The sequence below is a fragment of the Rhamphochromis sp. 'chilingali' genome (assembly GCF_963969265.1).
Source record: "Rhamphochromis sp. 'chilingali' genome assembly, chromosome: 20".
Lineage (NCBI taxonomy): Eukaryota > Metazoa > Chordata > Actinopteri > Cichliformes > Cichlidae > Rhamphochromis > Rhamphochromis sp. 'chilingali'.
Genome location: NC_137947.1, coordinates 10,725,675 through 10,752,492, shown reverse-complemented (window position 1 = coordinate 10,752,492; position 26,818 = coordinate 10,725,675). Strand labels below are relative to the sequence as shown.

General features: G+C 39.7%; 1 protein-coding gene across 2 annotated transcripts in view; it reads left to right on the top strand.

Moving 5' to 3' along the window:
• Positions 1 to 997: 997 nt before the first annotated feature.
• tasp1 (taspase, threonine aspartase, 1) overlaps positions 998 to 26,818 on the top strand; it is a 63,265-nt gene continuing 37,444 nt past the window's right edge. Inside the window, exons 1-10 of one of the 2 annotated variants that reach the window (XM_080868839.1) lie at positions 998 to 1,170; positions 1,652 to 1,856; positions 2,050 to 2,117; positions 3,426 to 3,494; positions 5,717 to 5,837; positions 6,579 to 6,663; positions 6,740 to 6,819; positions 6,980 to 7,086; positions 10,793 to 10,912; positions 13,536 to 13,614. In XM_080868839.1, coding sequence (XP_080724965.1) covers positions 1,694 to 1,856; positions 2,050 to 2,117; positions 3,426 to 3,494; positions 5,717 to 5,837; positions 6,579 to 6,663; positions 6,740 to 6,819; positions 6,980 to 7,086; positions 10,793 to 10,912; positions 13,536 to 13,614 — 892 coding nt within the window. In that variant the 5' untranslated portion in view covers positions 998 to 1,170; positions 1,652 to 1,693. Of the gene's footprint in view, positions 1,175 to 1,651; positions 1,857 to 2,049; positions 2,118 to 3,425; positions 3,495 to 5,716; positions 5,838 to 6,578; positions 6,664 to 6,739; positions 6,820 to 6,979; positions 7,087 to 10,792; positions 10,913 to 13,535; positions 13,615 to 26,818 lie in introns of both variants that reach the window. The other variant, XM_080868840.1, reaches the window with a different exon arrangement.

Below are 26,818 nucleotides of genomic sequence, written 5' to 3'. Positions count from 1 at the left end.
TTTCCTTAATGTTTGTAGGCAACTGTCTTTACAACTTGGTCTAAAGGTATTATTATTACGATGACCACAGGGACATGTAAATGCTGAGCTAGTGACACGAACACATTAACAAGACTGCTGAGCTGTTATTACTCAGTCAAAAAAAACTGTTTGTCCTATTCTCTCAGTTTACAAACTAAAAGTTTGTAGAAGTAATATTGCTGACAACTGTGATAACAGGTTGTAAATACCTCAATTTCTTCTTAATGTAATTTATTATTTAATTAATCAGTTTGACTGAAATAAAACACTGATTTGTCCAGGGCTACAATATGTGCACAGACCCTTAAAGCAGGTCAGCTACTGTATATACTTTATTCAAGTATTATCATGGAAGGGAAATACTGCATCAGTATTCATGCCACTAAGCTTTATTATACATCAGCAGAAACTATAAGGACATCAGTTCATAGGGGAACAACACCAACATTGTTATGAACTTCTTCCTTAACCAGACGCTCTGCAGTATTGTAATTAAAGGAAATCCGATGATTTTTCAAGTAAGTACCTCAAAGATATAACAGAGTTCCTTCATCTATGTATTTCTGAAGTGGTAGATTCTGAAAAAGCACATAACATGGGCAAATAACAACAAAAACAACAATATAATAATACACAAAAACTAATCAGTTGAGTGAATGGCACTTAACCATAGGTTGCGGACGTTAACGCATGCGAGAATTAGAATAATTCGTTTTAACATTAGTTTCTGAATTGCATGAGAGACTAAATGAACTGAAATTGCTCTTGCTTTTCAAATGATAAAAAATATTGACGTCAAATTAATTTAAAAAAGCATTCAGCGATGACCTTATTTTCCTTTATTTTAAAGCTGTCACAAAGTTGCCAACATCAGTACCAGCGTTTACTCTTTATTCCTCTAAAAGTGAGTCTCATCCACGTGTACCAATGTTTGCGCTGAACGTACTTCCTTAGCAACGTGTATCTGAACCAGGAAGCACTTGTGTCCTTTAGCTAACTAGCTAGCCGTGGATAGCACAGAGTGAAACTGTCTGACAGTAAAGTTTGTCTCAGTTTGATTCATGCTACGTTTTTGCCTGTAAGACATATGCCAGGTGAACGTCGTGATTAGCAGACAGTCGTGTCGCTTACAGGAAAGAAGGGCACGTTGTAAGTAAGGATTGTTTTATTGGTGTGTTAGCGAGCTAACAAGCAAAACACAAGACTGCTAGCTTGACTCGAAGTAACTTATTTGCCTGCAGTGTCCTTCTTATCAACCGTGCACGTAACACAAACGGAATAACGCCTCTTTATTATAAAACAACGCAAATCATAAAGTGGCATGCTTTGCATTAAGTGAAACGACTGTTTTGAAAGTTATTGATAACGTGAACGTTAACGAGATGAGTGATGTCATGGGTGAGAATGGGTGCATGAAATGTGTTTTTTTTTTATCCACCTCTGGCCCCTGACGATTCAGGATGATCCCCGAAGTTGATTGTTTTTTGTAAATGTGCAAACAGTAACATTAAAAAGAATACAGTGCACGTGAAATTATAGTTTTAAGTCAATGGGAAATCTGTGTAGTTTAGAGCTACTTTGCTGGTATACAAGAGGTATACAAGAATGACAATGTCCTTTCCTCTTCCAGGTATGCGATGAAAATGATTTTCTTACCACTGTGTGATAGGCAATGATAGGCTTGACAAATTATGCGGGGGTTATGGAAAGTCTAATGAATTCTGCTGAAGAGAAGCAGCCCTCCTCTCCACTGACCAACTCATGGGCCAAAAAACAGGAATCAAGCAAGAGTCAAAAGCCAAATGGCGTTGGTGGCTTTGTTTTAGTGCATGCAGGTAACTATATATACCATAATTAGCAGGCAGAATCAAGCACAAATATAAATGCAAGTATATTTTTGTTGTATGATATTCACAAAACACCTGCTCACATTTTCTCTTTTCTCAAAAGTATTTCCTGGTTTTAGGGGGTCGTCTATGGTATTTTTAAAGCCTCTTTTGTTCTTTTTCTTTAACGATTTACTTTTAGGTGCAGGATACCATTCAGAATCTAAGGCCAAGGAGTACAAGCATGTATGCAAAAGAGCCTGCCAGCGAGTAAGTTTACCTTTATGCCTGCTATAGCAAACTGCAAACTTGCTATGCTACCCATAATCAGTTCAATGTTAGTAAATGTATTTCTTCTGTCTAAATAACTTGGCACTATTCTGCAAAATACTAGCTGATTACAGATAACCTCAACATGGACCATAATTTGAGGTAGCTTTTTATAAAGAATGACCTAATTTGCATGCACATTTACTTTAAACTGTAAATAAATATGTTGGTAGTCATATTTTGTTGACACCTTAGAGTCAATTTTTTTTACTACTGGTTTTCTACTCTTAATTTACTTTATGTAGAGATAGACTTAGTTGTTTTCTGTTTGAGATTGTTTACCAAACTTTTAGCATTTCATCCTAAAAATCAATTTATTGGGATTTTTTGTTTGCTCAGTTTCTCTCTGGTCAGATGGGGAGTCTCTCAGAGCACCTGTCTCCGCATATTTTTCTGTGTTTTGACTGTAGTACTCATACAGAATCATTCCAGTTTTTATTTGCCTGTGTTAATTTCATTTTACAGTGGGAAAGCCTTTGTTGTTTTGCATTCTAAAGCACCCTCTTTTACTTATGTTGAGTTTTATTTATTGTGCTTCCATCCTTAATATTGAGCCCCAGGTTATTTCCAGCACTGTTACAACAAAGCAATACAATAAAGCGGTAGATGCATAAGAAGCTTGTTTCAACAGGATGCAGAAACAGTTCCCTTTGAAAATGAGTCTTTTGCTTGTATGCCAATGATAATTTCTTTCCTTGTTAAAAGATTTTAGCAGTCTGTCTGAGTTCTTTTCCTCTCATACACAGACAGACGTGTATCTTTTGATTGATTTTACGGGGCAAAGTGAAAAACAGCATTTATCTAATCAAACGCATTCTTCATCAAACGAAAATGATGTGTCATGTGACAGAGATATTGTCACACACACTTAGATTAGAAAGAGTGATGTGTTATAATGTTCCATTATGAAATTCCTAATAGTTTCTTTAAGTAGTAAAACATGAATTGTGAAAACATAGTTTTGCCAGTTTTGAAGCAATGTGACTTTTAGACAAGTTGTGAGTCTTTTTAATCTAATGTTTACATCCTTTATGCCTCTTTTTACCTAAACCTGTTAATGTAGAGAGTTTTTTTGTATCTCTTTAGGTTATATTCAAAGTGTATTTGATAATTGCTTTAAGTTGGGTGCTTCAGGGATATTAAAAAATGTCTTGCTCATATAAATAACTGACATTATTGTTCATATGAACTGAGTTTAGTTATATATTTACTGTTTTTCACTATAAACCTGTTTTGTTTCTTTTGCAGGCTGTTGACCAGCTCAAAGCTGGGGCACTTGCCGTGGAGGCAGTGGCTGCAGCACTAGTTGAACTTGAGGTTGGTTGGTTCTGATCCAGATGATAGAAAATTAACTTATATTGACACAGTTTTCAGTTTCACGAGATCTACAAGTATGTTATGTCCCAGATACACCTTAAAAACAAGTTAACTTTGAAATCCCAGATCACTGGAATGGTTTGCCTTTCAGGTTCTTGAAATAGTCAGACTATTGAGGGGTGACCACTGCACAAATAAATGCTTATTGAGACTAACAACAGTGTCAAGAAAATGGCAGGAGAAGACAAATTTTAAATAAGTCCACTGGGAACCTATTTGACTGCCACCATACTCTTGAAATATACCCTCCCTGGAGTGTTGAGAAAGTACAAAGTCTCAAGTGTTTGGAGATGTGGCCAATGAAAGAAGGGTGAAACACAACTGCCACTAAATAAAATTCGTAACTTGAAGTACACTAGTAAGACCTGGCCAAGAAATACCCAGCGACAGATTTTCTTTTAAAAGATTTTATGGTCAGATGGCAAGAAAGTGAGTCTTGATGGACCAGACGGATGGGCTCCAGTTTGGATCACTAATATCCGCAGGGCAGCACTTTAAAGCGTAAAGTGTGATGGTATGAAGTGCTACCATTGAGGATGAGCTAACTGGACCTTTTTGTGTTGAATAGCGACTAAAATAAACCCCCAGTCTTACTGACAGTGTCTGGATAATACTTTCTTTAAACAGTAATACAAGTTTGCATTATTCAAGATAACCATAATCTTTGCTGGCTGTGGCAATCCTCCATTAAGATGAAGTTAAGATATACTTGAAGAAAAGCTTTTTTTAAAGTAGTAAAACAAAAAGCTAAAATAAGCAGAATGTATATATAGCTTAATAAATATACATTATATGCATTCAAATAATGGTCTTTTGGGCTGTTCTCAAATCCATTTGAAAGCCTTTGATTGGAGTGCTTCAGTGAAAGACAGTCTTACAGCGTGAGTGCTTTTAGGGCTCAGAGCAGCTATTCTATATAAATGAAGTGTGACTACACAAACTGTACTGACTGTTTTTGAATAACTGGCAAAATATTAAAAACTGTATTTTTATTTTGCATTATTTATTTGTTAAACTTCCTCTAAAAATTGAGCACAGCCTGTCTGGAATAAATGTATTTATGAACTGAACTATAGGCTTTTAAGGCAACAATAGTTGAAGTTATTACTTTAGCTCTCTTAGCAAATTATAGGCTGCTTTCTAACCTTCCTTTTATTTAAAAGAAATCTTGAAAGAGCAGTTGTTTCCTTTGCAAACTGATCATTTGCAAAGGAATGGTTTATTTGAAGAGTTTCTGTGCATCATAAGACAGAAACAGCAGTTACAAATTGCTGGACTTAACCTCGAGTACAGTTTGGATGAAGACCCACTGTGTGCAAGTTCTGACCAATACTGTAAAAGGAGTAGCGATTCTTGTGAATTGTGAATGGAATGATTGATAATGGCCGTCTTGCCACAGCATAAGCTCATCAGTCCTTTGGCCAAATGAGCTGACTCTTAATGAAACACTTTCCTCTTGATGTGTCCATATTTCATATTACATACTTGTTATTTTCTGATTTAAAAAATTATTTTTTGTAAGCTTTCCATGCTAGCTGAGATAGACGTACCCTTTTTGTCTTTGCGAAACTGAATACATAAGAAATTCCTTAGAAAGCAGGCAATTAAGAAGTAAATCTAGAATGAAATCACTGAATTGGCCTCAAAAACAAATCATAATTGGATGGTATGAAAAAACACAGGCATCTGCTTTATCATTCTCATTTCCCCAGAATCTCACAAAATGTACAGTCAGCAGAGTAATAACAGTGTGCGTGTCCCAGGGTCTGATTGCTATTGTGTCACAGAAAGAAGTTTCACAACAGCGGTTTTTGGTTCATAACACTTAAAGTGGTGCTAATTATCTTTCTTTGATTGTTGGTTTTTGGTTGATCATTGTAGCAGTTTTCCTTTAGCAGATCTGTTTTGAAAGTATCCGTGTGTTTGTAAGTGTTGTTGCCTAACCTTCTCTGTGGTAAACATGCTAAATCTGAACGATTTGACAAAGTGACATAGACTTACAATGACCAACTGAAGATCATAAAAAAACAAAGAATGAAGCTTTCTTTTGTGGTTAAAATTAAAAAAAAAAGAAAAATTTTTCTTCATCATATTCACACTGACAAAACGGTTCATGACAGGCACTGTCTTATTCTGGACTCTGTTCTTTTAATTGTCCTTAGGACTCTCCTTTCACAAATGCTGGCATGGGCTCCAACCTTAATTTGTCAGGGGAAATTGAGTGTGATGCAAGTATCATGGATGGAAAGTCTCTGCATTTTGGCGCCGTAGGAGCTCTTAGTGGTGAGTTACTACATGTGTGGTGATACTTGCATAATACTCATACATTATTGTGCTACATGCACTTCAGTCACCTGGACATATTGACAGTAAGACAAGAATCTAGGTCATATTTTCCTGACAGACTTTTCTACTATTTAAAAACCGCTGGCACCATTAATCATTCCAGTGTGGGATCACCTCATTTTTTTTTTTTTTTTAGATGAAGGGCAACCAGGAAGTGTTTTTAATATGTTAATGTTAATACAATCACTGTATTCTGTGTTTTTCTTTAAGGCTTTCAGCAAATGCTTTTTTTTCCCCTTCCTTTTTTTTCTGCTTTTGCAAGAACTCCAAACAACAGATAAGGTGTGAAAACTGACACTTACCATGCAGTCCAAAATACAACAGATTGTTTTGTTTTTTTTAGCCAGGTCTGCATCATGTTAAGCATTTGGCTTAGCTAGCCAACATGTGCTTTTTATAAAGTCTCGGAATTCTGAAAAAATGAGTTTAAATGGGCTGAAAGAGATTCAGAATTCATAGCTCTACATGTGTGACGATTACAAAACAAAAATATGTTACAAAGTAAAAATGTATATATTCATCTTCTAATCTGTTTAGTCTTTTTATTGATTTGCCTCAAGGGTCACAATGATATATGATGTTTAAAAAAAAAATAGTTTTGGTGTCTTGATTTATTCACACAGTAATACCATCACTTACTGTGAACTGCAAGCCCTGTAAAAATTCTTCTTCTTTCAGGTATAAGGAACCCAGTAATGGTTGCAAACCGTCTGCTGAGTGAAGCACAGAAAGGGAAACTTTCAGCTGGCAGAATACCACCCTGGTGATTATTGCGGTTAATGAATAACTTTGCGTTAATGTGATGGTGTCCACCCCTAATTTAATTGTTGTTTTCTCAGCTTTTTAGTGGGGCGGGGAGCACATGATTGGGCTGTCAGCCATGGAATACCGCCATGCCCTTCAGATAAAATGGCCACCAGTAAGTACTTTTGCACTGATTCGCAAACATAAATTATCCAAGACGCGAATTAACCGCAGTTATAAAGTGACCCCAAAATACTTGCATTTAAAAATATCTAGAAAAACATGGTTGAATTTCTGTGGATGCAGGAAAAAAAAAACTATTTTGTCACACCCAGAGTTCAGTTTATCTGCATACAAGAGGAACAAGCGAAAGATGGAGCTGGCAGAGAAAATGGACACAGGACATAATCAGACAAAGAAAAGACGACAATCAAGTGAAAACGTGAGTGATATGTTGTCAGTTAAAATTTTAACAGTAGTAAGTATATTCTTTCTCAGCTGTGTTATATCCATTCTAACAGTCAGCATGGATAGTTTGCTTTTATTCAGGTAGTTTTTCCTCTCAGCAATCAAATTGTCTTTTCTTCATTCCACAGATTTGACTGTTTTACCATTTATGTCAAACAAAATGCTCTGAACAAGTAGCATTCATTATAATAACAAGGTTATACAGACTTTAGCACTAGCAGTTTTAAAGTGATGGCAGGAAGGAACAGGGACTTTAAAAAATAAGACAGATGGAAAAGTAAGAGCAAAGTAGCAGTTTAACAAAATAAAAGCTTTCAAAAGTGGGATAACAGCCACATATCCACAAAATTCCTTCTGAATAATTCTGAATTTTATAAGACATTTGAAAAATGTAGCAGCTAGAACTGTTAAATAAACTTATAAAGGCAACATCTAATCAATATACTTGGAGCTGTTTGTAGCATTGAACAGAGCAAGCAGTACTCGGACTGTGCGCTGGAATGAAACCTAATGTGATAAACCCAAACCTTCAGACTAACAAAGGCTAGAAAGGGCAGAAACGACAAGAAAAAAGTGCATGTGATTATTATATCGGCAGAAAGTTGAGTCTTAAATGGTTTAATTAGAAATCAGCATGACTCCACATATGACGACTCCACTTGGTGTGTGTTTTTGGTGGTGATTGATGTGGTCAGAAACTCAGGTTATTAAAGGTTATGCAATAAGATATACAGTTCCTATAAAAGCTGTTTACCTATTTAGATTTTCCCCCTTTTGTTCATTAAAAAAAAATAATGGTCATTATAATTTGGCTTTTTTGTTTTTTATGAGAATTTACAAAAACACCTCTTTAATTTATTAAAAACACATGATGTAAAATAACTGAATATTTTCACCCCCTTTAAAGTGACTGACCTATTTCAACTGAGATCCAGCCAGTTGGTGCTAGCAGTCTCACAATTAGTTAAATGGAGGTAACCTGAGTACACTGAATGTGTCTCATGTGATTGTAGAATATAGACATCTGTATCTGGACTGTCCAGGCATAGGTTAATTGGCATTCCTGGCTACAATAACACCATGAAAATAAAACACTCCAAGCAGCTCTGAGAAAATGCAGTTAAAGAAGGAGTTCTTTAAGAAGCGGAGGATATATGGCATGTGTCGTCATAAACTGATTAACAAGGAGGAGACAAATGTGAGATGCCACTAAGACACCTGTGACTGCTCTGAACCTGTTGCCCAGGTTCTAATGGGACAGCAGCACAAACAAAGCCAGTCTGAATTAAAGTTTACCCAGAGGCATGTGGGAGACTCAAAAGTCAAGTGGAAGAACAGAAGGGGTTGTCTAAGAAAGAGTTTTGCGGGCATCAGACTCAATGCTGACACCAAACACCAAACACGTCTGCAAACACGCCACCCCATCGTGAAGCATCATGATGTGGGGATGCTTCTCAGCAGCAGGCCCTGGAAGGCTTCTAAAGGTAGAGAATAAAAGGGAAATCCTGGAGGACATTCAGACTCAGTCTGCAAGAGAACTGCTACTTTGCAGAAGATCTGTTTCTCACCAAGTCAGTCTCTTGAAGCACACTGCGAAAGCTACATGGAAGTGGTTTAAAGACAAAGTGAATGTTGCGGGGCGTCCGAGTCAAAGCTCAGATTTCAGTCTGATAGGGAATTTGTGGCGGTTTTTGAAAAGGGCTGTTCATGCCTGACACAAAGATACATTTTCTCAGTTCTCATGTTCTTCCCGGGGCATCAAAGACAATTGCATTACGAGACAGCTGTGTGGACATTTCCAGGAAAGATTGTTGAGAGTTAGTGCTGACTTTCAGGGCTCCTAGGAGCACAGCTGAAGGGTGGCCTCATGATGAGCTGAAACGCTAACTCCCTCTGCTCCAAACTCACGAGCAGAGGAAGCAGCACAGAAGAGGGTGGGAAAGTTTATCTTGGTTCAGATGTGATTTGTGTTAAATGGAGTAAAACGTGTAAACAGACACAGCCTGATTTGCTTCATTGGATCTGTTTTTGAATTCTATTGTGGTTTATTTAGTTCAGTTACATCAATCGTCTTTATTAATGATATATCCATTAAATGAAAGACTAACATCTAGGACCAGCTGTTTGTTGACTTAGCCGTGATCAAATGGGGTTTGATTCGGTGATTGATTTTTATGTCAAATAGCTAGTTTGCTTAATTAGAGTTAAAAGATTGAGTCACCCAGTTTTCATCTGTCTGCTATGTTTATTTAAAACTTACATATGACAAACACTTAAGATTAATAAGTGGCCATTTGGTGCAGTTAAAGCTGATCTGGAAATAGCTTGTACTCTGATGGGGACGGTCCATGTTGAGAATTTTAATATACTTTACCTCATCTTTAATGTTTCCTCTGCCACTGACATGTAAAATCAGCTAATAGGAAATAACATTATGTATCAAGAATGACTTATGAGAGAGGGATCTCAGAAAAGAATGTTATTGCAGCCTGGTTTTAATTTACATGCAAGGCCTTTTCTTTATGGCTCTGTCTTTTTGCCAGCCAGTAAAATCTTTCCAGGGTTGGTACCTGCGTCCTCATGGCGAGATTAAGTGTTATTTTTCCAAAGATGTTCACAAGTGTTACGGTCGTCATTTACTGTGGGGTTCAAATACACTGATCATGTATGACAGGATGGTGTCTGTAGCATTTGAAAATAGCTGGCCTTGGATCTTTTTGGCCTCTGGAGCTCAGGTCCCAGGGGTGATTTAGGAGAGCTGAAAGCAGAGGAGACAAGCTGATCCATTGTTGGTTTTTTTTAACTGTTGTCTTTTTAGTCCAAGGTGTAATCTTCAGTTTCTGGTAGAAGCTGGGTTGTGATCATGTGTAATAATGCCAGTTTGCACATTTGCCCTGTAGAAGTTCATTTGTCATGCAGTCTGACTCATGATGGTTCACAAGGAAGTCACTTCCAAAGCAAACTGCAATCAAGGAAGAAAACAGAGGACTGGAATTCCAGCAGCACATCTTTATGAAATGTGAAGAAAGTGCTGTCTTAATTTTGGAGTCAGTTCCCTTTTAAAATAGACAAGTAGGCAGCTGTTACCCACTAATGATAGCATTTACTTGAGTTTAGCACTATTGCCAGCATGCACAGTGTAGTGATATTCCATTTTCATTTTTTTCCCTATAAATTCTTTTACTGCGGTGCTAAAATTTGTTGATGTGTTTTCTAAACGCTTGTTAGTTTACGAGTGTTGGTGGATAACACAACATGTGCAGGGAAGTGTAGCCTAGGTCATTTTATGCCGTGCCCTAAAAACACATTATTGCAAGGTGCTAATATTTACTGAAATGGTGGTTAAAAAAGCCTAATAGAAAACAGTTTTTAACAAAAAATAGGAGAACAGCTCATTGACACTGTCACTTCTTCAGGACTGGACTTAAGAGGTGCGAATTAATGAATAGTTGTGAAGACGGTACAAGCAAACAGATGCATACAGAGGTTCCTTCACCTACTAGTGTGATTGTTAGTCAAAAGTTAACATCTCAAGTTCAGAAGGTGATGTTTTTTTGTTTTTTCATTTTGCCACCTCTTATAGTTATAGTTACTTAAAATTGTCATTTGAAGATGTCCTTTTGAATTTCTTAGCTCCTTTTTTGCAGTTCATGTGACTCTTTTCCTTTACTGTCATATAGGGAAATGGCTCAGGGTGCCTCGACACAGTTGGAGCTGTTGTTGTGGACCTGGAGGGGAATGTAGCTGCAGCAGTGTCCAGTGGAGGCTTGGCTATGAAACATCCCGGCAGGGTTGGCCAGGTAATGAAGCCCTTTCCTTCTTTTTATTACAATATCTTTGTCCAGATAATGTCTTTAAATAAATGTTTAATGTAACTCAATTAAATGATAACTAAAATTATATTTGATGCAGTTATTACTATAGACATCATTTCTTCTGTAGTGAAATATTTCAACATTGTGAGATATCGTTTCTATGTCGTGCATACAGGGCTCTATTTAGAGAACAAAATAAGTGCACTGTGCACCTACATACTGTTTGCGTTTAATGCTAATGTTATGCTGCTGCCTGTAATTGAAGCTCAAAAGATGTCTGTCCGTATCCAAATTATTGCCGTCTAAAAGAGGGAGAATTATTATTATTTTTTGCTCCAAATTATGGGCCTCTGGCTTGGGGATAATTTCAGTTTCATGTGTGGCAAGTCAGTAAATCCATTGGAAATGTTTGTTTTTAGTTTGCATGTTCTCCCCGTGTTTGCGTGGATTCTCTCCAGGCACTCGGGCTTCCTCCCAAAGACATGTAGTTAGTGGGGTTAGGTTAATTGGTATTTCTAAATTGTCCATAGGTGTGAATGTGAGTGTGAATGGTTGTCTGTCTCTTGTGTTAGCCCTGCGACAGACTGGCAACCTGTGCAGGGTGTAACCTGCCTCTCACCGTATGGTAGCTGGGATGGGCTCCATCCCCCCCATTGCGCCCCTGACAAGGCTAAGCAGGAGAGAATGGATGGACGTATGCCTGTTTGACTTTAACAGGCAAACATTTTCCTCTTCTTTAATACAGACTTCTTTTCTTCAAATAAAGGTGATATACTAATATAAAAAAAGGCTGAAAAGCTGTAATGTAACATTCTTCCGTGGAGGGGTAAATCTTGGTCTCAAAGCTAGTGTGCCTCCTTCAATTCTCCATAAATGTCCACTGGTCATTGATATTGTTGTAAGTAATTTTACCACCAATTTTTTTTTCAACATTTAGTTGGAAGAGATTTTGTTTTTATTGTTTGTTTGTTTGTTTTTTTGTTTTTTTTGCAAGTAGTGCCTGTTTAAAATCATCCAATTCATTGGGATTCAAATCTGGACTTTGATGGTGTTTGCATAACCTTCTATTTCTTCTTTTTTGACCCATTTCTCAGTGAATCTGTTAGACCCCTTATGATCATTATTCTGTTAGAAGAGCCAGCTTTGCTTTAACTTCAACTTTTGAACAGATGGTCTCACATTATCTTCAAGCACTCTTTGATACGATGCTGGTTTATAGTAAAACCGATGCCTGCAAGCTGTCCAGTCCCAAGGGCATCAAAGCACATTCACACCACGATGTTTTACAGCTGGCATGTAGTTCTTCTTTTTGAAAGTCTGTCTTTGCTCTGTGCCGAACATGTCTCCTCTCACTGTGGCCAAAAAAAACCTCACTCTTTGTTTTTCTCTACCTAGGTCACGTTATTCCCAGTGGTCTGTTCTTAGTTGTCCAAAAACAACAACAGAGCAGTACTATAGTTTTGCCAGTGAACATATAGAGACTTTTTCCTCTTTTTGACATCAGTGTGTTTCTGCAGCTTTTGTTTAATTTTTTTGTAATCAGTCAATTTTCCATGCTTATGTGTTTTTTTTTGTCTGAAGAACAGTGTTGCTTGAAAAAAAGTGTCATTTTTGCTTCAAATTTGCTGCAAGCTGTTAAAAGAATTCCAACCGTTAAACGCAGATATTTTTGGGCGACTTTGGTGGGGACCAAAGCAGAGCTAAAAAAGAGTTGTATATTAGCTTTTGCATTAGATTCCAATCCCATAGTTGGTGGGGAATCTGGGTATAATGAAACTGAAAGCTCAGCAACCATTAAGGACATGCTCTTTAAATGTAACCTGCTTTTGGAGGAAAGTCAAAAAGGATAGAGTTGGAGTGCAAAAAATCACCCTGGGCTTTTTAGACTTGACCAGAAATGTGTTATCAGTAGAGAGGTGGCGCGTCTGCAGTATGTTCTTTGTTAACTCACTATCCACTAAAATCATAGGAGGAAAACAGTGTGCCAGGGTTGTGTGTTACGTGAGTTTTGATCCCCTCTAGTGGCCATAAGTCTAACTGATCAGTGCACCTTATGAAGGGTTAAGGGCAGCAGATTGGACTTTTTCAGGAAGCAGCGGTTGCCAGTAAAGACCCCCAGAGTTTGGTTCCCTTTCTTGTATTTCTCCCATTGCTGCCTGTAATTAACAGAGCTGAAATTTTACTTTTTAATGGAGATAGTCAAAAATAACAACTAGTGGTCTGGGCTCTACTTAATGTTAATTCAAAACTTTTCTTTGAAGAAGAACTTTTACTTCGAGGAAACAAAGGAAGTTGTCATTTTCTATTAAAAGCAGCTTTACGGGAAAAAACAGCCATGTAACAGTTGAGGCTGAACAGAATGAATGAATCAGTGGGATTTACTGCCTCAACCTAATTATCACTTGTAGTGTTAGGAAAACCTGAAGCTCAGAGCAATAGAGCTAGAAAGCCTGGCATGCTGCTTTAGTTAAAGATGTGCAAATATAAATAAGTCTGCTATAACCAACCAGTAACCAAAGTTACTCTTTAAGAAATTATTCTGCTTATTTCAAGGCAAAAGCAATAATCCTTTTCATCTAAGATGTCTTTTTTGTTTTCCATTTCTCAGGCTGCTCACTATGGATGTGGCTGCTGGGCTGAAAATGCCTGTCATATGAACTCTTACTCTACAGCAGTGAGTACCTCAGGTAAACCAGCACATTCTCTGTAATCCACTTTTACAGTTGTGTGTGTTTGTGTGTGTTTGTTTCCACTCTGTTCACTCTGGGTTCACTATTAGCCTCTCTTTTGTTGTTGAGGATGATATGAATCAGTCCGAGCGAGTCAGGCTTCAAAAAGCCTGATAATACTTTCCGATGACCTTCAACTGTTCCCGCTGAGTGATTTCTCATCAGTCACTTCCTCAACTGATTGAGTCATCTTTCTCTACTCTGTGTTAGTCAGCTGCACGCCAGGTGCATTGCAGAGCTCTTTGGATTTTCAGTGACTTGTGACATGGGACACCTGTTGTAGATATGATTGAAGGAGAGCTGCTGGAAGGGCATTGCAGTGTTAAAATGGTGAATTTGTAAAGTGTACTTGTCCAGATTTGGATCATAACTTGACTGGTATAATAGTTGGCAGTTAAATCAAGTATCAACTTCTGCATTTCATGTACTTTTACTTAGCTTTTACTTAGAGTACATGTATAATATAAAAATCTAAATAAAACTAAAAACAAATGCCCCCCCCCCCCCCCAAAAAAAAACAACAACAAAAAAACAAACAAAAAACTATGTGGTCGAGCAGCACTCGACAGGACTTTTACTTGACATCATTATTGTAGTTCAGGATGGCCTAATATGCTTTCTGCTGTCCACAAGCCCTAGAATTTATGATTTGGGTGGTTAGTTCTGCAGTTATCTAGAACATTTCACTTAAATTATTAGCTGTCTTGTGGTTTTTATTGGAGCAAACAGTCATGTGAAAATGAATGCTTTTTCGAGGTTTTCTCTATCAGCATATAATTTAAAAAAATCATTTGGTCCTTATCAGGTTATCAGGTCTAAAATTATTTAAATACAACATCAAATAAATTGCAAACCATGACATACACACACAGGGTCATTTTTTATTTAACAAAAATGAAGCCAAAATGCAGAAGCAGTGTGTGAAAAACACACGCACACAAAATGATTTGGTATCTTGTAGAACCACCTTTAGCAGCAATAACTTAGTAACTTATAAGTAATCATTTTCTGTTTGTTTTTATCAGTGTCTCTTATCGTTGTAGAGATCATTTTGGCCACTTTTTACGCTTTTCAGACATTCCCACTGTTTTTTTTTAAGGTCCTTGCACAGTATTTAATTCAGGTTGAGGTTCAGACTTTGACTGGTCCATTGCAACATCTTGATTCTTTTCTTTTTCAGCCGTTCTGTTGTAGATTTGCTGCTGTGTTTGGAATCACTGTTTTCTCACAATATCCAATTTGGGTTAAGTTTTAGCTGTTGGACAGATGGCCTCACTTTGACTCCAGATACTTTGATATACAGAAGAGTTCATGGTTGACTCAAAGACTGCAAATAGCCAGAATCATAACTGTCGTTTGGTTATTGCTAAATGTGGTGCTGTGCATTAAGTCCAGACGTCTTGGTCTCGTTCTGTCCAAAGAACATCATTCCAAAAGTCTTTGTTCAGATCTAAACTGTGTTGCCACAGTGTTTTTAGAGAGAAGAGACTTTCTTCTGCAAAGCCACACTTATTCAATTTTTTTCCTAATTTTATTGCTATGAACTTTAACATTTAACATACTAACCGAGGCCTCTAGAGTCCGAGATGTAGCTTCATTGGGGCTTTTGCAGTTTGGTTTGACCTTGGGGTAAATTTGCTGGGAAGATCGGCACAAATGTTTTCCACTTGTAAATAAACTTTCTCACTGTAGAATTGATGGACTTTAAATTGTTTGGAAATGGCCTTATAACCCTTCCCAGATTGATAGGGAGCAACAGCTGCTTCTCTAAGATAATGGCTGATGTCTTTCCTCCTTGGCATTGAGCTAACATGCACCTGAATGCTCCAGACCAGCAAATTACCAAAACTTTTGCTTTTATAGAGGTGTCACACTACCTTAATTCCTATAGAAGCAGTAACAATTTACTTAGTTTTTCACAAATGCTTTTGGCGTCATTTTTGTTAAATGAATAAAGACATTTGACAAGTTTCATGTGTTGTTGTTCATCTGAAAGTGTATTTAACTAATTTTAAGACATGCTAAGGACTTTATGCTTTTTCATCCAGTCTGGTTTGGTGAGGATCTGTCATTTGCTTGCCGTCTGTAGGTTAAAGGTGATAGGCCGGATACATTTCAGCAGCTCTGTTCAGCATTTCTTACATTAAACAAGCAGTATATGACAACTGTTGTGGTAGTGGTCTGTTGTTCATTAATTATCCAAGAAGATCAAGTGTAGGCTGCATGTTTGATATTTGCGCTGTGTGCATTCTCACCCTGTCTTCCTATATTGTGGCTTTGTCTTTGAAGTGAGTGAAAAAAAGGAGCGAGCCGTATGGGTTCAGAGAGCATAACGTGTGTTCCAGTACAACACCTGTCTTTCATTTCCTAACATGAAAGATGTTTCCATCAAAAAGAAACAGAAAGAGTCATTTCCATTCTGACACAAGGAGTGTGATCCTCACCCCGAATGTCCCTTTCTTCCCTCCACCACACCAACACATTGCCCGTCCACGCACCCGCCCTCTCTCCTTCCCACCTCTTCCACTGTAGTCAGTTTTGTAATATGCGGCTCATGTGTGTCTTTGTTTTATTGCTTCATCTGGCCTTTACTTTGCTGCGGCCAGCGAGACAACAACTCACAAAGTTTACTGTTTACTCGTGCCGCTGTCGGCTGTCACATACTGTGTCCACATTTGTTGGTCTTTTTGGGTTTTTTTTTTCCTGGTGAGTTGCTGCTTTAGGTTTCTTTCTGCCGTCCTAATTCAACTGTGTTTGCGCTGCCATAATATCCAGTTCCCTTTAGACTCGTGGGGGTTTATGGTAAACACAGCACAAAAGGCACAGTACATTGCCAATACAGTTTTCTACTTGCCTTAAAAAAAGGACTTCAAATTGCTCCGGGCGTTTGTTCTCCACAGTTACTGACCTGCATTCAGTTCTGTTGTAGTTACCTGTTTTTTATGGGGCCTTCATTTGTGTTTACAGAAACAATGAGGCCATATTCTTCAGTCTTTATGGGTTTTCACAGGAGCCTTTGCCAGATGTGTTTTGTTTACAATTTAAGATTTTTTTGTCTTGTTCTCCGGTACGTGCAAACTTTACATGTGAGAAAGGCTTTATTGTAAGCATGCAGTTTGCATTCAGCAACTGTCTTTTCCTTAAAAACAGCAATATGTTGGATTTAATGTTTGCTCTTTAAGGAATAAGTAGCATATTATCTCTGATATAAAAAGGCACACCTGCTATGTTTTGACTTGGAAGTGGTCGAAGGTAATGTGAGAGACTGAGCAGGCTGCCCATGCTTTTATGGTTCCTGGTTTCCCTGAATTCTTAACAAAATGCTTTGTTTCTCTCCTTGGAGTATTTACCGCATGCACCATGAAGGAAGCACATCAGACAGATTCAGGTGGCTACCACAATCAATTGGAGCTAGCAGGGTTAGCGGGGTTAGGTTTTTCTTATAGCAAACAACCTCTATACTGCAGTTTTATTTCTGTGTACTCTAAAATTATTAGGGCCCGAGCACTGACAGTGCGAAGGCCCTATTGTAATTGCTCTGTTTATTATTTAGGGCCCGAGCACTGACAGTGCGAAGGCCCTATTGTAATTGCTCTGTTTATTATTATTATTATTATTATTATTATTAGGGCCCGAGCACTGACAGTGCGAAGGCCCTATTGTAATTGCTCTGTTTATTATTATTATTATTATTATTATTTCGGCAAATGAATCGGCCTTTTGAGGACCTAAACATGCTCGAAAACTCATGAAATTTTGCACACGCGTCAGGTCTGGTGAAAATTTACGTATTTTAATGTTCTCAGACATGGCCAGGGAAAATTAGCTCAGTAGCGCCACCTAGAAAAATGAAAAACGCGAGCCCCCGGTATGGGTATCACCTACATGTTTGAAAGTCGGTACACCTATATAACGTTCAGAGTCGAACAAAAAAGTCTATTATGGCAATGTCCTAAACCCAACAGGAAGTCCGCCATTTTGGATTGAATGTGACATTTTGGCTCTGATTTTACCGTTTCCATGCCTCGAACTTTAACGAACTCCTCCTTGGGGTTTGATTTCATAACCTTCATATTTGGTCAGTGCCAACTACACCCTTATGCCATGTTAAATTGCGGAGCTTTTGAGTTTTCACAATACCATGAGGCCGTGGCGCCACGGCGAATTTCGATGACTCGCCATGAAAATCTTATTGCCTCTCATTTTGTCATAGATTTTCTGACCTTGACCAAAGTGAACACATATGATAAGGCTCCACCCCTGAACATATTACAACTGCCATATTTTACATCAGGGACAGCGCCACCTAGTGGGAACAGGAAATGTCATGTTTTACACTTTGGGGTACAGTATAGTGATGGGTGACATCTGCAGCCTCAAATTTCTCCAGGAAAGCCTTAAGGAGTTGGTCTTGGGGTACAGTGAAAACTGTGGCTTTTCACAAAAGGGTGTGACCTCAGCAGCATGGCGAACTTTGATATCTCGCCATGAAGAAACAAATTAGTATAACTCCATGAAATCCAGTCTGATTAGTACCAGACTTTACAGGCATGATGTCACACCCGCCCTGAACAGATTGATGTGCCCATTGTCAGGAATATGAAGAGCGCCACCTAGTGGGAACAGGAAATGTCATGTCTTACACTTTGTTGTACTGATTTTCACAGGTTCATAGTGGCCACCTCAAAAGCGGTGAATATCACCATCAGTCCTTGATGATGCTTTAGTGCAAAAATTGTGACTTTAAACTGAACGGCGCACCCTGGTGGCAACGCTGTTCACCATGAAAAATGAAGTGTCTTTTGAGGGGCTTGGAAAGTTTATAGAGGCTTGAAATTTGGCACACACCTCCAATGTGATGAAGGCTTTGTTGTCATGTGATCATTTTCATTGAATAGCGCAAAATGGCTCCACAGCGCCCCCTACAAAATTTCAAAACATCAGCCCCAGCTCTGTGTTTTATGTATGAGTCTGAAACCTGGGAAGCTTATAGGAGATATCAAGATGTACAAAAAAGTCTCTTGGAGCAATATCCCAAATCCAACAGGAAGTCAGCCATTTTAAAATTAATGTGTAATTTTTGTGACATTTTCCCCTCTTTCCAGGCACCGTTCTTTGACGAACTCCTCCAAGGGATTTCATCATATTGAACCAATCTCCAGTGTGTGGAATCTAAAGACCTTTGTGATGTTAAATTGCGAAGGTTTTTACGTTCAGGGAAACGGGGTGGTCATGGCGGCATGTGGAGTTTCAGTCACTCGCCAAAAAGCAGTAATCTGCTGTCACTCAAAATCAAAATGTCCAATATGTCCCAAAGGTCGCAGGCGTGATGAGACTCGAGCTCGGAAATGTTTGTTATGCCATTTGTCAGTAATGGTTAGAGCGCCACCTAGTGGGACGACTATAATCATGATTGAATGAGATGAAATGTTAGCTGGTGGTTGAATGCATGAATGTCATTAATGTGACATCAGATCGGAGGTGCTGGTTGTAGGTGTTGGGCGTAGCTCGACGCGATGGGGTGCGAGGGCCCTCATAACGCTGCTTGCAGCTTTAATTATTATTATTATTATTATTATTATTATTATTATTATTATTCACCCCAAACAAGGGCCTTTTTGAGGGCCTAAACATGCTCAAAAACTCATGAAATTTTGCACACATGCCAGGTCTGGTGAAAAATTTTGTATTTTAATGGTTTTACTTATGAGCACTGGGAAATGGCTCTAGAGCGCCACCTATGCCTTGTTAAATGCAGCCCTACGACCACATGGTTTGAGCTACATGTATGAAATTTGGCACACATGTGTATCATGCCAAGACGAACAAAAAAGTCAGTGGGCCCATTGACGCAAACCCAACAGGAAGTCCGCCATTTGGAAGAGAAGGTGACATTTTGGCTCTAATTTTGCCATTTCCATGCCTCGAACTTTAACGAACTCCTCCTTGGGATTTGGTCCTATAAACTTCAAATTTGGACAGTGTCAACTACACCCTTGTGCCATGTTAAATTGCGGAGCTTTTGAGTTTTCACAATACCATGAGGCCGTGGCGCCATGGCGAATTTCGATGACTCGCCATGAAAATCTTATTGCCTCTCATTTTGTCATACATTTTCTGACCTTGACCAAAGTGAACACATATGATAAGGCTCCACCCCTGAACATATTTCAACTGCCATATTTGACATCAAGGACAGCGCCACCTAGTGGGAACAGGAAATGTCATGTTTTACACTTTGGGGTACAGTATTGTGATGGGTGACATCTGCAGCCTCAAATTTCTCCAGGAAAGCCTTAAGGAGTTGGTCTTGGGTTACAGTGAAAACTGTGAGTTTTCGCAAAAGGGTGTGACCCCAGCAGCATGGCGAACTTTGATGTCACGCCATGAAGAAACAAATTAGTATAACTCAATGAAATCCAGTCTGTTCAGTACCAGACTTTACAGGCATGATGTCAGACCCGCCCTGAAAAGATTGATGTGCCCATTGTCGGAAATACGGACAGCGCCACCTAGTGGCAACAGGAAATGTCATGGCTTTAATTTTGTTGTACTGATTTTCACAGGTTCATCGTGGCCACCTCAAAAGCGGTGAATATCAACATCAGTCCCTCGTGATGCATCAGTGCAAAAATTGTGACTTTAAACTGAACGGCGCACCCTGGTGGCAACGCAGTCCACCATGAAAGATGAAGTGGCTTTTGAGGGGCTTGGAAAGTATATAGAGGCTTTAAATTTAGCACACACCCCCAAATGGAGGAAAGCTTTGTTGTCATGTGATCATTTTCATTGAATAGCGCGAAATTGCTCCACAGCGCCCCCTACAAAATTTCAAAACCACAGCCCCAGCTCTGTGTTTTATGTATGAGTCTGAAACCTGGTAAGCTTATAGGAGATATCAAGATGTACAAAAAAGTCTCTTGGAGCAATATCCCAAATCCAACAGGAAGTCAGCCATTTTAAAATTAATGTGCAATTTTGGCAACATTTTCCCCGCTTTTCAGGCACCGTTCTTTGACGAACTCCTCCAAGGGATTTCATCACATTGATGCGATCTCCTGTGTGTGGAATCTAAAGACCTTTGTGATGTTAAATTGCGAAGCTTTTTACATTCAGGGAAACGGGGTGGTCATGGCGGCACATAGAGTTTCAATCACTCGCCAAAAAGCAGTAATCTGCTGTCACTCAAAAACACAATGTCCAATCTCTCCCAAAGCTCATAGGCGTGATGAGACTCGAGCTCGGAAATGTTTGTTATGCCATTTGTGCATAATGGTTAGAGCGCCACCTAGTGGAACGACTAACTAATCATAAATGAATGAGTTGAAATGTTAGCTGGTGGTTAAATGCATGAATTCCATCAATGTGACATCAGATCGGAGGTGCTGGTTTTAGGTGTTGGGCGTGGCTCGACGCGCCGGGGGTGCGAGGGCCCTCATAACGCTGCTTGCAGCTTTAATTAGGGCCCGAGCACTGATAGTGCGAAGGCCCTATTGTAATTGCTCTGTTTATTATTATTAGGGCCCGAGCACTGACAGTGCGAAGGCCCTATTGTAATTGCTCTGTTTATTATTATTATTAGGGCCCGAGCACTGACAGTGCGAAGGCCCTATTGTAATTGCTCTGTTTATTATTATTATTATTATTATTTCGGCAAATGAATTGGCCGTTTGAGGGCCTAAACATGCTCGAAAACTCATGAAATTTTGCACACATGCCAGGTCTGGTGAAAAATTTTGTATTTTAATGGTTTTACATATGAGCACTGGGAAATGGCTCTACAGCGCCACCTATGCCTTGTTAAATGCAGCCCTACGACCACATCGTTTCAGCTACATGTATGAAATTTGGCACACATGTGTATCATGCCGAGTCGAACAAAAAAGTCTGTGGGCCCATTGATGCAAACCCAACAGGAAGTCCGCCATTTGGAAGAGAAGGTGACATTTTGGCTCTAATTTTGCCATTTCCATGCCTCGAACTTTTGCGAACTCCTCCTTGGGATTTGGTTGTATAAGCTTCATCTTTGGTCAGTGTCAACTACACACCTGGGCCATGTTAAATTGCGGAGCTTTTGAGTTTTCACAATACTATGAGGCCGTGGCGCCATGGCGAATTTCGATGACTCGCCATGAAAATCTTATTGCCTCTCATTTTGTCATACATTTTCTGACCTTGACCAAAGTGAACACATATGATAAGGCTCCACCCCTGAACATATTTCAACTGCCATATTTGACACCAGGGACAGCGCCACCTAGTGGGAACAGGAAATGTCATGTTTTACACTTTGGGGTACAGTATTGTGATGGGTGACACCTGCAGCCTCAAATTTCTCCAGGAAAGCCTTAAGGAGTTGGTCTTGGGTTACAGTGAAAACTGTGACTTTTCGCAAAAGGGTGTGACCCCAGCAGCATGGCGAACTTTAATGTCACGCCATGAAGAAACAAATTAGTATAACTCAATGAAATCCAGTCTGTTCAGTACCAGACTTTACAGGCATGATGTCAGACCTGCCCTGAACAGATTGATGTGCCCATTGTCGGGAATACGTACAGCGCCACCTAGTGGCAACAGGAAATGTCATGGCTTTAATTTTGTTGTACTGATTTTCACAGGTTCATCGTGGCCACCTCAAAAGCGGTGAATATCAACATCAGTCCCTCGTGATGCTTCAGTGCAAAAATTGTGACTTTAAACTGAACGGCGCACCCTGGTGGCAACGCGGTCCACCATGAAAGATGAAGTGGCTTTTGAGGGGCTTGGAAAGTATATAGAGGCTTTAAATTTAGCACACCCCTCCAAATGGATGAAGGCTTTGTTGTCATGTGATCATTTTTATTGAATAGCGCGAAATGGCTCCACAGCGCCCCCTACAAAATTTCAAAACCACAGCCCCAGCTCTGTGTTTTATGTATGAGTCTGAAACCTGGTAAGCTTATAGGAGATATCAAGATGTACAAAAAAGTCTCTTGGAGCAATATCCAAAATCCAACAGGAAGTCAGCCATTTTAAAATTAATGTGCAATTTTGGCGACATTTTCCCCTCTTTTCAGGCTTCATACTTTGACGAACTCCTCCAAGGGATTTCATCATATTGAACCATTCTCCAGTGTGTGGAATCTAAAGACCTTTGTGATGTTAAATTGCGAAGCTTTTTACGTTCAAGGAAACGGGGTGGTCATGGCGGCACGTGGAGTTTCAATCACTCGCCAAAAAGCAGTAATCTGCTGTCACTCAAAGACACAAAGTCCAATCTCTCCCAAAGGTCGCAGGCGTGATGAGACTCGAGCTCGGAAATGTTTGTTATGCCATTTGTGCATAAGGGTTAGAGCGCCACCTAGTGGAACGACTAACAAATCATGAATGAATGAGTTGAAATGTTAGCTGGTGGTTAAATGCATGAATTCCATCAATGTGACATCACATCGGATGTGCTGGTTTTAGGTGTTGGGCGTGGCTCGACACGCCGGGGGTGCGAGGGCCCTCATAACGCTGCTTGCAGCTTTAATTATTATTATTATTATTATTCACCCCAAACAAGGGCCTTTTTGAGGGCCTAAACATGCTCAAAAACTCATGAAATTTTGCACACATGCCAGGTCTGGTGAAAAATTTTGTATTTTAATGGTTTTACATATGAGCACTGGGAAATGGCTCTACAGCGCCACCTATGCCTTGTTAAATGCAGCCCTACGACCACATCGTTTGGGCTACATGTATGAAATTTGGCACACATGTGTATCATGACAAGACAAACAAAAAAGTCAATGGGCCCATTGACGCAAACCCAACAGGAAGTCCGCCATTTTGGATTGAAGGTGACATTTTGGCTCTGATTTTACCGTTTCCATGCCTTGTACTTTAACGAACTCCTCCTTGGGATTTGGTCCTATAAACTTCAAATTTGGACAGTGTCAACTACACCCTTGTGCCATGTTAAATTGCGGAGCTTTTGAGTTTTCACAATACTATGAGGCCGTGGCGCCATGGCGAATTTCGATGACTCGCCATCAAAATCTTATTGCCTCTCATTTTGTCATACATTTTCTGACCTTGACCAAAGTGAACACATATGATAAGGCTCCACCCCTGAACATATTTCAACTGCCATATTTGACCTCAACGACAGCGCCACCTAGTGGGAACAGGAAATGTTATGTTTTACACTTTGGGGTACAGTATAGTGATGGGTGACATCTGCAGCCTCAAATTTCTCCAGGAAAGCCTTAAGGAGTTGGTCTTGGGTTACAGTGAAAACTGTGACTTTTTGCAAAAGGGTGTGACCCCAGCAGCATGGCGAACTTTGATGTCACGCCATGAAGAAACAAATTAGTATAACTCAATGAAATCCAGTCTGATCAGTACCAGACTTTACAGGCATGATGTCAGACCCGCCCTGAACAGATTGATGTGCCCATTGTCGGAAATACGGACAGCGCCACCTAGTGGCAACAGGAAATGTCATGGCTTTAATTTTGTTGTACTGATTTTCACAGGTTCATCGTGGCCACCTCAAAAGCGGTGAATATCACCATCAGTCCCTTGTGATGCTTCAGTGCAAAAATTGTGACTTTAAACTGAACGCCGCACCCTGGTGGCAACGCGGTTCACCATGAAAGATGAAGTGGCTTTTGAGGGGCTTGGAAAGTTTAAAAAGTCTTCAAATTTGGCCCACGCCTCCAATGTGGTTAAGGCTTTGTTGTTATGTGATCATTTTCATTGAATATCCCAAAATGGCTCCACAGCGCCCCCTACAAAATTTCAAAATCACAGCCCCTGCTCTGTGTTTTATGTATGAGTCTGAAACCTGGTAAGCTTATAGGAGATATCAAGATGTACAAAAAAGTCTCTTGGAGCAATATCCCAAATCCAACAGGAAGTCAGCCATTTTAAAATTAATGTGCAATTTTGGCAACATTTTCCCCTCTTTTCAGGCATCGTTCTTTGACGAACTCCTCCAAGGGATTTCATCATATTGCACTATTCTTCAGTGTGTGGAATCCAAAGACCTTTGTGTTGTTAAATTGCGAAGCTTTTTACGTTCAGGGAAACGGGGTGGTTATGGCGGCACGTAGACTCTCAATCACTCGCCAAAAAGCAGTAATCTGCTGTCACTCAAAAACACAATGTCCAATCTCTCCCAAAGCTCATAGGCGTGATGAGACTCGAGCTCGGAAATGTTTGTTATGCCATTTGTGCATAAGGGTTAGAGCGCCACCTAGTGGAACGACTAACAAATCATGAATGAATGAGTTGAAATGTTAGCTGGTGGTTAAATGCATGAATTCCATCAATGTGACATCAGATCGGACGTGCTGGTTTTAGGTGTTGGGCGTGGCTCGACGCGCCGGGGGTGCGAGGGCCCTCATAACGCTGCTTGCAGCTTTAATTATTATTATTATTATTATTATTATTATTATTCCGGCAAATGAATTGGCCGTTTGAGGGCCTAAACATGCTCGAAAACTCATGAAATTTTGCACACGCGTCAGGTCTGGTGAAAATTTACGTATTTTAATGTTCTCAGACATGGCCAGGGAAAATTAGCTCAGTAGCGCCACCTAGAAAAATGAAAAACGCGAGCCCCCGGTATGGGTATGACCTACATGTTTGAAAGTCGGTACACCTATAAAATGTTCAGAGTCGAACAAAAAAGTCTATTATGGCAATGTCCTAAACCCAACAGGAAGTCCGCCATTTTGGATTGAAGGTGACATTTTGGCTCTGATTTTACCATTTCCATGCCTCGAACTTTTGCGAACTCCTCCTTGGGGTTTGATTTCATAACCTTCATATTTGGTCAGTGTCAACTACACCCTTGTGCCATGTTAAATTGCGGAGCTTTTGAGTTTTCACAATACTATGAGGCCGTGGCGCCATGGCGAATTTCGATGACTCGCCATGAAAATCTTATTGCCTCTCATTTTGTCATACATTTTCTGACCTTGACCAAAGTGAACACATATGATAAGGCTCCACCCCTGAACATATTTCAACTGCCATATTTGACCTCAAGGATAGCGCCACCTAGTGGGAACAGGAAATGTCATGTTTTACACTTTGGGGTACAGTATAGTGATGGGTGACATCTGCAGCCTCAAATTTCTCCAGAAAAGCCTTAAGGAGTTGGTCTTGGGTTACAGTGAAAACTGTGAGTTTTCGCGAAAGGGTGTGACCCCAGCAGCATGGCGAACTTTGATGTCACGCCATGAAGAAACAAATTAGTATAACTCAATGAAATCCAGTCTGATCAGTACCAGACTTTACAGGCATGATGTCAGACCCGCCCTGAACAGATTGATGTGCCCATTGTCGGAAATACGGACAGCGCCACCTAGTGGCAACAGGAAATGTCATGGCTTTAATTTTGTTGTACTGATTTTCACAGGTTCATCGTGGCCACCTCAAAAGCGGTGAATATCACCATCAGTCCCTCGTGATGCTTCAGTGCAAAAATTGTGACTTTAAACTGAACGGCGCACCCTGGTGGCAACACGGTTCAACATGAAAGATGAAGTGGCTTTTGAGGGGCTTGGAAAGTTTATAGAGGCTTTAAATTTGGCACACACCTCCAATGTGATGAAGGCTTTGCTGTCATGTGATCATTTTCATTGAATATCCCAAAATGGCTCCACAGCGCCCCCTACAATATTTCAAAACCACAGCCCCTGCTCTGTGTTTTATGTATGAGTCTGAAACCTGGTAGGCTTATAGGAGATATCAAGATGTACAAAAAAGTCTCTTGGAGCAATATCGAAAATCCAACAGGAAGTCAGCCATTTTAAAATTAATGTGCAATTTTGGCAACATTTTCCCCTCTTTTCAGGCATCGTTCTTTGACGAACTCCTCCAAGGGATTTCATCAGATTGGACCGATCTGCAGTTTGTGGAATCTAAAGACCTTTGTGATGTTAAATTGCGAAGCTTTTTACGTCCAGGGAAACGGGGTGGTTATGGCGGCACTTAGAGTTTCAATCACTCGCCAAAAAGCAGTAATCTGCTGTCACTCAAAAACACAATGTCCAATCTCTCCCAAACGTCTCAGGTGTGATTAGACTCGAGCTCGGAAGTGTTTGTTATGCCATTTGTACATAATGGTTAGAGCGCCACCTAGTGGAACGACTAACTAATCATGAATGAATGAGTTGAAATGTTAGCT